This window comes from Oryzias melastigma, linkage group LG14 (assembly GCF_002922805.2).
Source record: "Oryzias melastigma strain HK-1 linkage group LG14, ASM292280v2, whole genome shotgun sequence".
Taxonomy (NCBI): Eukaryota; Metazoa; Chordata; class Actinopteri; order Beloniformes; family Adrianichthyidae; genus Oryzias; species Oryzias melastigma.
Window position 1 is genome coordinate 27477550 of NC_050525.1, and position 15805 is coordinate 27493354.

A 15805-nucleotide genomic window follows, 5' to 3' on the forward strand; every position below is an offset into this window, starting at 1 on the left:
TGAACAAAAATAAAAAATTTTAAAGCCAAAATAACACTTCAGTTTGAATTATCATTTAATTAGTTAACTCCTCCTACAATGAGGTCTTGACTTTGATGACAAGGTAACCTTAGCCTTTTCAGGCTAAAGTCAGAGCTTTTAAACTAAGACATTCAAATCAGCTGATCGAGGATCTCTGTGGAAAAATAAACGCATCATCCCGCTGACCTGTCAGCCACAGATTCTCTAAAGGTTACCATGACAACAAGACTGACTGACAGGCCCTGCTGTCAATCAAGAGGAGGATGTGTTCAAGAAAACTGAAAACTGCAGAATTATCACTGACAAACACAAACAGGCTGAGACTAAAGCTTTATTTTTATATTAAGAAGGAAAATAACAATTACAATATTAAGGGGATCATTTTCAGGTTTAAAAAGTTTCAAATAATTGAACTATTTATTGTCAAAACTTTAAATGTATGAAAGAATTTAATTTGTTTAGATCAACCATAAATGAGATCAACATTTGTTAAAGATTTCAGCCCAGTCTCAGTAAAATGCGTACATATTCCACGATTTGGTAAATACCGTGTATAATATACGGCAAAACCGGTTTTTGCGTGCATATAATACGCGTGGTCCTAAACGTGTCAAAGTCTGTTTCCCAGGTTTGACACGTCCCCTGGTGGAGGCGTGAGCATCACAGACACCCCCACAAACGAACAATTTGCTTTTCTAACCCTAACCATAACCGTAATCCTAACCTTAACCAGGAACGACATCATTTAGAAAAGAGCCGGAGGATTTCTGACCACGTGACCAAAACGAAACCTAAAAACTCGTGTATATTGTACGCCGGCGCAACCTATTCTCTACCATTGCGTATCATATGCACGCAAAAACCGTGTTTGGCGTATATTATACATGGTATTTCAGAGTGCAAAGTCATGGCATATGTACGCATCTTACTGCGACTGTGTTGAAGATTTTTACATTTCTCTGCAATTTTTTAATAGAAATTCAAATCATGAAAAAGCAAACGACCCGAATGTTTTCAGCATGAATGAAGAAATCCAACATATGAACAAAAGCAGGAATCCATCAGAACGTCCCGCTGCAGGTTTAAAGGTGAAGCAGCAAAGACCGAGTGTACGACGCTGCGAGTGTTTTTGTCAAAAGAGTGAAAGTGGAGGAGTAGCGTTTGTGTGGCCGTTCCAGAGCACAGGCGCAGTCATCACTGATACTCCCTCAGCTCGGAGCGCCATCCTCAGATTACCGCTGACGGCCTCTTTAAACAACACTTCTCTTTCACTTTTGCTGCTCGTTTTGTTTCACAGATTTACATTTCGGTCCGACACGAAACATGTTTGTGTTTTTGATCGCTTTGCAATTTATGCCTGAACTGGTCCACATTCTTCAGGAAGAGTCAAAACAAAAGTGAGACGCGTCTCTTTTGCTTCCTGGAGCAGATGGACCGTGTTCTCGCAGAGAAGAATACAGCACAGCTGGTAACATCAGTCAGGATTTAACCCTCAACCTCTAAACATTCAGCAGGTTTGAGGAGAAACGTCTGCTGAGGGACGCTCACTGGAACATTCCAGTTCAAGGAGGAAAACGCTGCTTGAAGCATTCAGTGAGTAAGGCTGAAGTACGGTGGCCCTGAAGGGCAAATCACTGGTTAAGGTTTGAGTTTAGAAGAAGAGGTAAACCAGATGAATGTTTGCTGGAATTGAGATGTTTACACAACTAAACTCCTGCAGTGGGCGTGGCCAGAAGCTGAAAGAAATGTCAGAAATAAACCGCCGTGTCAAAAAACTTCCTGTTCAAAAAGGTGGAGAAACATCATCCAATCAGTGATATCCCATAATACCTCCTGTTTCAGGTTTCTTATTTTTTTTTTAATGTATTTTGTTTTCTAAACCTTTTCATGTTTGTGACCTCACAGGATAATAACTGGAGTTTAATACAGCAATTTAGGATTTTTAAATCACAAATGGTCACAGACTCACTCTCTGTAGGTGAAACAAAATCTCAGACTTTCCTTTGACAACTGCTTGATATTGTGGCAAAAGATAAAGATTTGACCGAACAAAATGTTGACAATAGTAAAGATATGGCGGTGTGCTCTGACCACAGAGAAATGAACACAAAAAAAATTCACGCTGGAAAAGACACAAATAAAATAATCAAAGAAAAACTCAGATTTTTAGTATTTCACACTCGGGGACGCTGGAAATGGCGCCGCTTTCTTACACGCTACGCGACTGTCGTGTCTTCATCACTCACCACCACTTTACACGTTTTGAGTAAATTACCTTAAAGCTTCTTGGATGTTTAACCTTTATTTGGTCATGTAAAAATGTAACTAAATAAAGATATTTTCCTGTGTCACAGTCGTTTTTCTGCACAAATATCAGCTATTGAGCACGGTGGCAGAGGAGTAATGATTTGGGCCTAATTCACAGGACTCTCAGATTTTCTAGATTTGGACAGACCATGAAATATTGTAATATCATGTGGATGAGCTCATTGTTTTTGAAACATTTATATAATAGTTTACATCAACTGACTAGGTCAGAGGTCAGTAACCTTTCACAGTAAAAGAGCCATTTGGACTCGTTTTCATTTGACCAGAACCCAGAAGGAGCCACATAGTCTAACTTTAGCCTTTAAGAAATTGGATTTGGATTCATGACCTTTTTTTTTTAATAATAAATCTGAATTATGTCTATTTTTTGGCACAAGCAAATGCAAAACTATGAAAAGAACTATCGTCTCTGAAAATATTATTTTTATTTACATTTGACACACGCTCTGATAACTTCTTTTCAAAATAAAAGACACTATACCTAACAGGATCATCTCAGTGCAGCTATTGAGCAATGTTGTGCAGCATAAGATAATATGTGCTTTTAACATAAAATATCAAACTTTTTACCAAAGTTTTGTTTTACATATAAAATCTCTTCATTCTGGAGGTAGAGTTGGTTGAGAAAACAAGGCTTCTTGTGGTCAACAGGATGTAAAAACCTACATAGTTTATCATCTATGTGAACCTCAGACATCAATTTATAAGTTGAACTCATCTAAATTAAATAAATGTTAATTAAGTAATCCGTATGTTAAAAAAATATTCTTTTATCGTTTTTATTTTGTATTTTTTCCCCTCTTCCTCCTCAGCAGTCTTACACTGCTGGGTTTTGTTATTTTAGTTTGGGGTTGGTAGTCTTTGTTTGCAGGCTTTGTTTGTTTGTTTTCTTTAGGTAGTTTTGGTTAGAAAGCCATTAGCAGGACATGCTGGGTCGGCAGTCTCCATGACTGATTTTATATTTGGCCGAGGAGCCACCATGGAGAGATAAAAGACACATGTGGATCTGGAGCCGCAGGTGGCAGATCTCTGGACTAGTGTAATGAACTCCTAGTGCGTATTTAAATCTTTATTATCATCGTCACAAGTACAATGAAGTTCTATGAACTACACTTCAGTTACGGATTTGAAACGCTATAATCACAGTATTTTTATTAATCTTTTTTAAAAGAATAACTGCACTGAGCACAAACTAAAGAGTAAATTTGGTCATTTATCTACCAAACAGCCAGTTTTAAGCAACTTTGTTTTCTGACAGAAAATTCTTTAAAAAGGTAACTAAACACTAAATCAACTTTTTGTCTATTGACCTCTGTAAATAGGACTTCAAAAGTGCTGTTTGTTGGTCCTTGAAAATTTTTGACAATTTAAAATAAATGTGTTGAGTTCCTGAAATGAGTCTAAAACCGTTTGTGTGCTGCCCACTACAGGTCAAACAAGGTATTACAGTTGAATTTTGATTGGTCCACGTCTTCACATTCTGCAGCTCCAGTATAAAAGCCCCGCCCATCTTTGAACGCTCGACACTGCGATTTGAAGCTCACCACGTGACCATTGGCTCTGATGTTGAGGGCCTCAGAGCTCACCCCGCGACGGCAAAAACGCCGGAGCTTATTCCCCGATGCTGACGCCGAGAGCGGTGGAGGTCGCTGCACAAGGCAGAGCCCGGCATGGCTTCCTTGATCGATAAACCGGCATGTGGAAAGCTGGCTGACCGGCAGACAGAGAGCCGCTGCGGGATGGCGAGGCAGCTGTTGGGCCTCCTGAACACTATGATTCTTTTCTTATTTGCCTCAAGAAAAATCATAAAAAGATTGTCTTTTTACCTCATGCTACCTGTCAATCACAGATCCAGACCACACCTCCCCCACTCAGCCTGCCTCCACTAGCTTCAGTCCAAATCTGACCTATTTTCTGTTCTACAGAAGTGTAAACACATCCTCACTGGTGAGTTCAGGGACTGTAGGAACTTTCTGTGTTTATGTTGGCTTAATGTACTGTAACTCATGAAACGACTGAGTCTAATAACGGCAACAAAACCGACTTACAGGCCCCTCTGCTGCCCTTTTAAAAATACTTTGCATCAATTGTCGTCCCTGTATTTTGGCTAACTAGCATACAAAGAAATAAACATATTTTTCTATCTCGTGAAACATTACAGTCCTTTCAGAATTTGATGTTTTAAATCAGAACCTCTGGCATTGGCTGCAGATCATCCCCCAGCCCTTTACTGGAAGATGTATCCATGGAAACCACATTTGGGAAGTGAGCTACCCACAACCCTAACACACTTGGATGCATAAAATAGCAAACATGTGACACAAACACACACACACACACAGCTCCACTTGCAATATGAGAGGGGAAGATGCTGCCGCCCCACCCTGCTACATCCTCTAACACCACGCCGGTCCCAGTTCCTGTTGCTATCGGATTGATAACACAAACTGCAGAGATGGAGTTGGTTTAAGGTCGCGTGTTTGTGATGCAAAGATTATTCACACCAAAGAGCTGATGTTTACATTTTTGGGACCGTTTCTTTGTTTGCACCGGGAGGAATGACATCCTCCTCAAAGTTCTTCCTGACAGCCTCCACAAGCGGCAGTTTGCTCTGCAATGTGGATCGCCGTGGTTTTAAGTAAATATGAGGTCATGAAAATGAACAGCAGACCTTTTTCTTTTTAGCAATTAGATGGGCTGATAGGCCAGCAGAGAATGAGTGAGCAGAAGCCACCATTCTGTCTGATGTGATTAGTTGCCAGGACCTCTCCCGTTTCCTCAGACTAATTTGAAAAATGCATCCTCATCGAGCTAACCTGGCCCCTCTTTATCTGCTGCTTTATGGCTGGACTGGACTGGAGGTTAGGAAGTGCTTAGCAGTGCATTTTTCATCAAAAACCGACCTGCTTGGTCTGAAAACTCACAATGAAAGAAGAAATATTAATGTTTCTTAATATTCAAACAGCAAACATTTAATCTTCTGAGAAAGACTCAGCAGAAAACAAAAGTCTTGTGCATCCCGTTTATGTTGCCATGGGAACAAGTGAAATCAAAGCATCATGATCGTCACAAGCAGAACGCGTTCATCAAACCATCAACATAAATAAACCCTTTAGTGAACTCTGACCTTTGAGGAAGATTCAACGTAGAGACGTGACAAATAGTTTAAAAAAAGTTAAAATCTTTGTGTGCAAAATGTAAATGCATGTTTATGCGTAGCTACACAAGTTTAAGTTGGTTTTCGGGCTCTGCGTAAAAGAATGTAGCGATTAAGCACGCGTCAAAAGTTACACCAGTTGAACTTTTTGGTATGACGTCTGGAAAGTGACCTTCACGAAATACGAAAGTACCAACTGTTTGAAAAGTGTCAACAAAGGAGAAATTCATAATTGATGTTATCGCCCGGCTGGAAATATATGACGGCAAGTCTTTGATAGATCCAAATAGAGCTATGAAAGAAAAGGTCTGGAGCGAGATTCACCAGATTTTTACAGCTTTTACATCAGGCCTCCAACTGTGAGAAGATGCACTCGTATCGAGTTACAAGAGACCAGTGTGAACACCGTCTGCTAGTCACACATACATGGAATGTGATTAGCTGGGACATTGAAAAGTCGTCATCCAGTCGATTAGGCAGGTATTGCTGCTTTTACAAATGAAAGACGGATAACTGCAGGCTGTTGATTTACTCATTTTAACTAACACAGCCTTTTGGCTGTGGCCTGGACACTCATGGGGTAGTAGAAAATCCTGGACGTTCTAGTGTTAAATCCCCACCATCATTTTCTATATCCTTATTGTTACTATAGAAACATAACATGATTTATTAAACAGATAACACGTTGGATTTTGGGGTAAAAATTTAGACATTTGGACAATTTCTATCAGTCCTGCTGTGAAAACGTTCAGGAACAACCCAAACTGCAAGAGAGTGCGGATGTGAAAGCTTTAATAAATAAAACAAAGCTTGGAGACGGAACACTCGTGTGACAGAACAGATGACCTGATGGGGACCAGACACTTAAGGACACTGGAGGAGCTGGAATGAAGGCAGCTGTGGACGACCATCAACTGAGGAAAACAGAACTGAAAGAAGGAACCAGAGGAGAAAATCCTTCAGAAAACCAAAATATGTCATCTGGTTAGAGGTGTCAATCATGCGTTTTTCTCTACAGAAACCAAAATAAGTAAAAAAAAAGAAAAAAACTATTTCTCTGGTCACTTTTTTTGACCATTTATGCATTACTACAAAAAATACTACTAAGGCTTTGAGTCAAAGGTCACATTTATATAAAATGAAAGCCTTCATCATCTCAGTGAAGCTGTAATCCCAAAGATGCCCTCAAACAAATATGCTTTATCTTTGATCTGGATGGAAGGTTTACAGCTTTACATGAATTGCAGTTTTATACAGTGTTTTTCTACCAATGGGACATGTGCTACTGCTTTCTACTCACATCCATTTAACCACGTAACACCACGGATGTCGCCCACTGACAGAAATAGAGATGGTCAAAACAAGGCTGTGATGTCACAGATAAATGTCTTACCTGAGGTTACAAAAAGAAGTCAATTCAGTCACCATTTTTCTGTGGTACGGATATCGCCCAATTTCGCCATTTTGGGACCAGACGACGTTATCAAGCAGTGATTGGTCCAAGAATCTGTCAATCAAACGCTTTGAGGGTTTGAGGTGATTCCAGCAGGCAACTGATTTGCCAGTTTATAACTTTAATAACGTGCGATAAAGAAAAAGTATCGTGAAAAAAAATCAGGTTTAGCAAGAAGATAAGAAATAAGAAAGTACTGTCTTGAATTAGCAGCAGCGAGATCTACAGTCCCACTCTGACCATCGCCTGATCTGTCTTCAAATTGGTCCAAGAAGTCTCTTAACTATGACGATACAGTTTTTAGCTAAAAACAAAAACCCGTGTCAACATGGAACCCAACCCCCGTTGGTGAGAGCTCTCTGTTTACACCAGGGGGGCCCAAATCTAAATGGGATCCCGGTCCCTGGACCAAATACAATATTTAAATAAAGTGGAGCGGCTCTTTGACTTTATCCGTTTGTCGCTGTCGCTCCATCTTAGCTAGTTGAAAACGTCGCTAAAAGCATCGGAAGTGACAGCGAAGGATCATGGGAATTTCTAACACAAAAAAGCCCAGGGCTGACTCACTTGGTGGTTGTTTCACCCTTAGCTGCAGACAAAGAGAATTCTAACAGCGCCACCCGGAGGCTGAAAGTACATTACAGCTGTAGAGTTTTGGAACATAGAGAATCAATGGGAAATGGAAAGAGGTTTTAACTAAACACTCCATGGCTTCTGCAGCTACAACTTAGCGGGCCAAAAGTTAACCTTTGGTGGGCCAAATTTAGCCAGCGGACCCCACTTTGGGCACCCATGGTCCATATGTTCTCCTGCTAGCTTACACCTCCAACCTAACATTAGCGATGCAACAAAAATTGCAGACAACTTCAGAGTTATCCAGCCGTCCAGTTCTGATCCAGATTCCAGCTCAGAGGAGGAAAACAAAGACGTTCATGGATCTATTTGTCTGCAAGTGGATGCATCAGAATGGGGCGGAGCTGGGCGTGTGCACAAAAATACGATAATTTTTAAACAACCTTTTACTGTCTGCTCCTGATTCACAACCATTTGAATAATGAAATACTCAGAAAAGTAGTTTTAAGGTTAATTTTCTTCATATATGTCCTCCATCATCAGAAAAATGCCATAAAAAAACATTTTTCATTGTCATGGGTCTATAACTTTACGATTTTTTTGCAGTCCTTGTCTGTATTATACTTTGAATAAACAGATTTCTGCCCTGTTGCAGTGAAATCAACTGTTTTTCAGCCTTACATTGTGCCTGAAAAGCTTCTCCGTTCTGGAATAATCAAGTGTATTTACTGTTCTCGCTCCTCTGCCCAGACCAGCGCTGCAGGTGGGATTCCTCCATGGCGGCGGCAGCAGCTGCGCTGGACAGATGCTAAATTACAGGGTTGTTCGCTCCGGCTCTGGCAGGCTAATAACAGCGTTAACTTGTGGAGCCCGAGCGGTCATGATGACATGGCGGCTGCTAGAGTCACTGCTGCCAAGATGCATGTTTGGCCGAGTGATGCTTAGATTTGTGGTGCAATGTGTTGGCTACCATCAGCTAGTAAGCTGTCAGTCCTCTTTAAATATATTTGGGGTTGTTGCCCCCAAAGAAACTAGTAGCGATGATAAGTCCAGCTGGAGGTTAGTGAGATCCAAAGAGTCAAACGGATTGGATTTCTGTAGCAGTAACTCAGCATTACTTACCGGGTCTGATCTGTCAGAGTTGGTTTGATTAAGGCAGGTAACCAGCTCAGTGGGCCTGTGGTAGAGTGTCCGTCCTGAGACTGGAAGGTTGTAAGTTCAAAGTTGGGCCGAGTCACACCAAAGACTCTAAAATTGGGACTCCCTCTTGACTCTCAGCATTAAGGGGTTGGATTGGGGGGTTAAATCAGCTTGAGTGCGGCTGTGTCTGCAGCTCACCGCTCCCCCGGGGGAGAGGTTACATGCTGAGAACAAATTTCACACACTGATGTGTATGACAACTGATGGGACTTTAACGTCCACTTGTGCAGCAAATGTCCTCCAGATCAGTTTCCAGCTGAGTCCTACTCATCTGGACCCTGAAAGTCCTGCCGCCTCTGACTGAAGCTGCTTCCTCTTTCTTTGTGTTTCAGGGATATCTGATGTGCCGTGAGCCTTGGGAGCACTTCGCTCCTGCCCCGGCTTCCAGCCCCGCCGCTGCTCTCCTGGAGCAGACCCGCCTCCCTCCCTGAAATGGAGATGGACTCTGTGTTGTCGCTTGACCAGATCCGCGCCATCCGGGCCAACAATGACTATGTGGACCGACCTGTGGCGCTGGAACCCGCCTCTCAGTCTGGATTTTTTTATGCCCACGAGGACCGCTACCCTCATGGAGTTTACCCCCATTACCCCCAGCCCTCCTACCCATCTGCGCTGTCCCGCAGCCAAAGTCAGCAGCAGCACGCCTACTTTCCCCACCTGAGCCGCTCCAGCACCGTAAGCTCCTCCATGTCTCGGACCAGTGCCACCTCGGACCAGCGGCTCCTGGCAGGTTTGACGCCGTCTCACTCAGGTTCTGGTCCGGTGGTCCACGCTCAGCCTAAAGGCGAGCTAAAGCCTGACGTGGGTAAAAGCCTGCAACGTGACGAATTTGGACTTCACCAGTTTATCTGTGAGGAGTGCGGCCGCTGTAAATGCCAGGAGTGCTGCGCCCCTCGCCGCCTCCCGTCCTGCTGGGCCTGCGGGCAGCGTTGCCTGTGCTCCGCCGAGCGTGTCGTCGAGTACGGCACGTGTCTGTGCTGCGTAAAAGGTTTATTCTATCACTGTTCTGCGCAGGACGACGAGGACAACTGCGCGGACCGACCGTGCTCCTGCACGCCTGCGCATGCCTGCGCCCGCTGGAGCACCATGGCACTGCTGGCGCTCTGCCTGCCGTGCCTTTGCTGCTACCCCTCTGCCAGGCTGTGCCTTGCCCTGTGTCAGTGCGCCCATGACCGCGCCACAAGGCCCGGCTGCAGGTGCAGCAACACCAACACTGTGTGCCGCAAGATTTCCGCCTCCAATCCTAACTCCCATCATCCCTCGCTCCGCAGCAAAGCTCTGGAGAAGCCGTTATGACAGACTCAAAGAATCCTTTTTACTCAGCTGTGGCCAAAGCAACACCACTTAACAGTTGTGACGACAGAAGCTCGCGATACCTGTGTATGACAATCCGACCATGAAGTGTTGCCTACCCGATGTACCTTGAATTCTCCACCTCAGGAGGGACCAAAGCTTTACTGTGCCTGTTCCGATTCTACTAAAGACTTTCCTGGAGAAGAAGGCACTGAAGAGCGACCTTAACCAAAAAGTCCCCTCCGCATTCTTTGCTCAAGTCAATGCCTGACAGAATCTATTTATTTATTGTAACTAAGCCTTCTTCCTCCCCACCCAAAGAGCTCGAGGGGCGATGGACCAAATCAGGAAGGAAAGACGCCCGTGGCGTCGGTCGCTGCCAACGCGCGTCTGTCCTCTCGAAACATCCGAGCAAGCTGAGGCAGAAGCTGAGCGCGGTGAAGACGAACGGCGAAAACTATCAACAACTTTTAGGAGTGTTGCACTGAGGTGAACGCCAGACGGGGACTCCAAACTTAAAGGGCATCAAACAAACCAAACTCGTATCAAAAAGAGACGGAACGAACTTCCGGTGCGACGCTCATTTGTAAAGGAAAGTCACTGTGATGTGGCGGACAATGTTTTGGCCGCCACCTCCAGCTGCGTGGGTGATTGTTTAACCAGAATGAGGATGCATCCATTGTGATGAGGCAGCGTGCGTGTCTGTGTGAGTCCTCCTACTGTACAACAACCTGTGTGTGCGAATTTGTGTGGATGTTGTTTTGTCAGCAAAAAGAAGCCTCCCTTGTCTTTATTTTTAGCAGTGCTGCTTCAGTTGAGCTAGGAGGGTCCGCTCGGGTTTCCTCTCAAAGTCAGTCTGTCGCCAACATGCCCCTCTGATTGACCTCCATCCTCCTCCTCCGCCCGAAGAATCCACTTTTCTCCACCGTGACAGAATGAACCGGTTTCTCCTTGTTACAGACCGGGACGCTCCCTATTTTAGGGCTGCATAGCTGAGGTGTAAACAAAGACAACAACAAAAATGCAGATATTTGAACATTAAAGCATTGTTGCTCACCTCCAGACACTTTAATCATTGCAAGACACAAAGTTTCATCTGTAAATGAATGCAAAAGAATGTCCAAAACATCCTTTTACATTCAATGTTTACTCCGACCACATTACAAACATCGATGCATTCCGCTGAGTGATACTTTTTTACAATTTTTTTAGTAATAAGAAGCTTTTATGACATCATAACAAACCAAAACAGAAGATGACCAACATTTTTCAGCTGCTCCTTTAAAGGCCCATACTGATATGTACACAATAACAACAAACAAAAATCTGAAGCAGATACACAAAAACAATATCCAACAACTGCTCATGCAACAAATACTCCATTTAAACTATGTTTGTACTCAGTTTAGGATGACTGACAGGTTTAATGGTGTTTTAAATGACATTTGTGAAGACTCAATGCAGCCAATGAAAAGACAAACTTTCTTTACAGAGAACAGAACTGTTGCAACACTCTTATTCCCATTATGTCGCATGCTTAAGGACCACTCCGCATTAAACTTGATGTTTTTGGTGTCCCAGGCTCGTTTTTTGACGTGCTGGCTGTTCCGGTTAAATTAAGGTTCCCCAACTTCTGGGTCGCAAACCGACACGGGGGCGTGGACCACACCGGGACCCTAACCCTAACCTTAACCCGGTACCCAGTTCCGGACGTGGAGAGAATAGGGTTAACCCTCGTTTCCACTGAGCAGTCTGGTACGGGACTAGTAAAATGGCGCGGTCTAGTTAATTCTGCCGAGCGTCTCCTCTCAGTTACGCCTCTCTTCCACTAAGTGGTTTGTTTTCACGGCGCATCGTGGTGTAGACCGCTAGCGTGTCATTACGTCATTGAAGTGTGACGACTACCAAAGCACCAACAATGGAGGACATCCAGCAGCTCGTCTTTTTGTGTCTTCACTTGTTGTACATTGTGTAGAAAAGGAATTTAATGTTGTTTAAAGAAGATTGCGATTAGCTAAGAAGAACAGCGCCTTAAAGAGGAAAACAGAATCGCTAGCTTAGCGCTACACTGGTGCTTTCTGATGTACATGTAAACATCATTTTAAATAGAAAAGTCATTAACATGAATCAAGTATAATAATTTTTAAAAAAATGTGCCGATAATTTTCATTAGAAAGAGGCCCTCAAGAGGTACGGGTCAGAACTGTTTAATGGGTCCATTTTACAACAGAAACGCTCAAAATACTGGACCAAAATGGACTGTACCGAACTGCTCAAAGGAAAAGAGGCTGTAAAGTACCGGGTTAGGGTGTCGGTACCAAACGCATCCCGAGGTTCGGTCCGCGTCAGATAAAACCACCTGATTTAACTGGAACAGCCAGTGTGTCAAAAAATGACGAGTTGGGAATAAGAATGTTTTGGATATAAACACCAAGAAAAAGTATGTTCAGACAAAAGAATATCACAGCATTTAGGAGACATTAGTTATTTCTTTGCAGATGATGGTCCACAAAATGTAGAAGTAACAGCTCACCTGCTAAAGTGCAGAACAGGCTCATTTTACTTATTAAATTGCTTCATAAGCCAAATTTAAAATATATATTTTTAAGTCAAAACCACACGTATTGTATATGGAAAAATAATATGGTCCTTGCCATCAGTACCTGATGCTGCGGGCCATAAATATACATTTCTTTGATAGGCTGCACCGTTACCTCATTGTTTGGAACGTGTGGATAAAAAGTGCATTCCTGCTTTTTCCGGTCTTTCTTGATGCCTTTTCTGAACCCATTAAAATGACAACCAACCAGCCGACGCTGAGGGAGCACCAGCTGTTATTACAACACATCCATACTGTAGCTCCGCTCTACCGCTCAGACGGCTAAAAGCCTGCAGATGCAGCTCCGCTGAGAGTTGATCAGAAAGGCAATTAGCCTCATGATAGCTCCTAATGGGCCGGAGAAGACTGGAGTGTGGGAGGGGGACAGGATGAGGGGAGATGTGGGGTTTCTTTGGCGGATGGAGATTACATATGAGAGCAAAGAAAGGTGTTGGAGGAAGAGGATGTGGATGACGTGCATGTTTGGAAAAAAAATAAAAACAGAAGCAAAGCTGCGTCTTTTAATGCAACAGAATGTTTTTATGGCGGGAGTGACAAAACAACATTTACTCAGTTTTTTGAGCCCGTTTGAGTGTTGTAACTTTTGAGAGAATGTTTGCACGCATGAGTGAGAATGTCCCGTTAAGCACAGCCATACCAACTCTGTTACATGTTACTTTGCTATATTTTTATATGTAAATATGGCTTGTAAAAATATTTTTCATTTCACTTTTTTCTTTCCATATGAGTGATACAAATCTTTTATATTATTCATAACAATTTACTGTCATGATGTGACATTTTCAGGAACTTTTGGGGCAACTCTGCACACTAATTCCCCTTTGACAGAATCAATATGCAAACTCCTCGAACAGACGGAGGAAACTGTCCTGCTTCCGCTAGCATGATTAGACAAGCGTTGCCCTGAATGTTCCTGTGCCCATCACTTTCACAGAAAACGTATTTTCGTTTAAGCCACGCCCTAATAATGCAGATTTATCTGAAAGTTAAGTTGCATGCAGCTCTGAAAGATCCTGCTTAAAAAGTCAGCACAAGAGCTTCCATGTTTACCAGATTGAGCCGCATTAGCGTGGACGAGCTCCTTTTCTGCTGCAACGACACACTGCTTTGTTTTACAGTTTCACCTGCTTTTCAATGTAAACTGGACTGACACAGAGGGACGCAAAACGCTAACTCACATCCATGAATTCTAACTTTACTGAAATATTCAGCTAGCTTACAAAAAACTGTCTTACAAGGCCAACTTTGTGCTTTCAAATGTAAATACAAGCAACAACAGAAGAAGAAGCAGACGCGAACAACCACCTGGTGTCTTGGTACATTGTTTTTCTGTGTGCACAAACCCCGAAACATTTGTAACATTCCTCCTGCAGGAAATCTAATCCTGTCCGTTCACAGGCTGCCGGTGTAACCACTCCACTCCTCCTCTTGTGTCTTAGTGAGCAACGCTTCTGGTACAGATTGGCATCTTGTTTGTTGTAAAACAAAAATAATAAGGAGAATATATAGAACAAAAATATATAAACATATAAATCTATCTATAAGATATATTATATACAGAACCATATGCATTTCACACATGCGTTTCATTGCAGTTATTGCTTCATCAATATTTATTTTAATGGTTGCAACAATAGTGGAAACACTGATCATGAGGTTATTTATTTGACACTGAAAAGTGGAGATGAAGAGCACCAATTTTTGTTGAGTGTTTTTGTCTTTAATTTGTTCCTCTCGGTGTGGTGTGACTGCTGCTGCCCTCAAGGCTAAAGACGAACCAATAAAAACAAGTTTCAAACACAACGACGGCTGGATTCCGACTCACTCTTTTCATTATCGTTATCAGGTTTGATGTTACAGCTCTTGGCATTTAGAAATTATAGTTGTTTGTATACAATTCTGCAGCTTTGGGAGAACTACAGTGAGATCCTTCACACAAAGAAAATGGAAAACCTTTCAGGAATGAGTAATCGTAGAGTTTAAAAACCGAGAGGAATGGCAATGAACCAACAGCAGTCTGGTGATCTGTTCAATAAAATCCTTCCTTTGGTGCAAGGAAGTCATCAGAGAAGATCTAAAGACCTGCAGGCCTCACTGGACTCAGTTCAGTTTAAAGTTCATGATCCAACAGTCAGAAAGAGACTTTTGGACAAACATGCATCCATGGGAAAGTTCAAGAACACAGAGAAACATCTGGATGAGAAGTCTGGGACAGGCAGAAAAACAAGAACCAAAAAAAAAAAAAACTCATGGTTGTTGCCATTCTACAGAAGACGATTGCAAAATAAACTAGAAAAGTTGCATTTCCTGTGATAACGTTAGTGTGAATGCTTTTTGCTGAAAGTAGTCGCTGAAGATGCTGAAGCTTTTTACTGAAAATGGTGAAGCAATTTACTTTAATAGCTAAAAAGATTTGCTGAAAAAAATGCAAAAGCTATTTACAAAATTTTAAATTTCCCAAAAGACTGGAAAATTTTGTTTACGTTCTATGAAAGAGCACTGAAATTGGCCTAAATCTCAGAAAAATTTTGAAGCAAATTTTCTTAAAAAGCTCTTATACAAGCAGATTTTGCAAATATATTTGGTGTGTTGCTTAAATACTAGCTAAACTCCAGAATAGCCCAAAATTCATTTTGACAAAAATGTTAGTATGTTGCTAAAATTAAGGCCAATTTCTAAATTAGCATAAAAACCCTCAGTAAATAGCAAATTAGCCAAAACCTTTAGCATGGTACTAACTCCAAATTAGCATAAAAAACCTCAGAAGTGGCCAGATTAGCCAAAAAAAAGCTATATCGTTGATTAAATACTAGTTAAACCAAAATAGCCTAAAATTCCTGCGTAAACTCAATTAGTCAAAAACTTTAGCCTGTTGCTAAAATAGAAGCTAAACTCCAAGTTAGCATAAAAAACCTCAGTTGATAACAAATTAGCCAAAAACGTTAGTATATTGCTAAAATATTAAACTCTTAAGTTCCTGAAAATTACTCTAATAGATCAAAACATAGCCCATGAATATCGTTAAAGTCTCGTTGCTAATCTACTTAAAATGTTGAAATTTGAAGACTTTTTCATTCATTTCCTCTCAGACATATTTTACTCAATATTTCCAAAACTATAAAGTTTATATACAAGCAATAATGTCCTGAACAAACTGAAC

General features: G+C 42.0%; 1 protein-coding gene across 1 annotated transcript in view; it reads left to right on the forward strand.

Annotated features, from left to right (window-relative positions):
• The window catches only part of LOC112141287 (protein sprouty homolog 2), a 20115-nt gene extending 5664 nt beyond the window's left edge, over window positions 1-14451 (forward strand). Inside the window, exon 2 of the mRNA XM_024264405.2 lies at window positions 9065-14451. Coding sequence (XP_024120173.1) covers window positions 9165-10028 — 864 coding nt within the window. The 5' untranslated portion in view covers window positions 9065-9164 and the 3' untranslated portion in view covers window positions 10029-14451. The remainder of the gene's footprint in view (window positions 1-9064) is intronic.
• Window positions 14452-15805: the final 1354 nt, after the last annotated feature.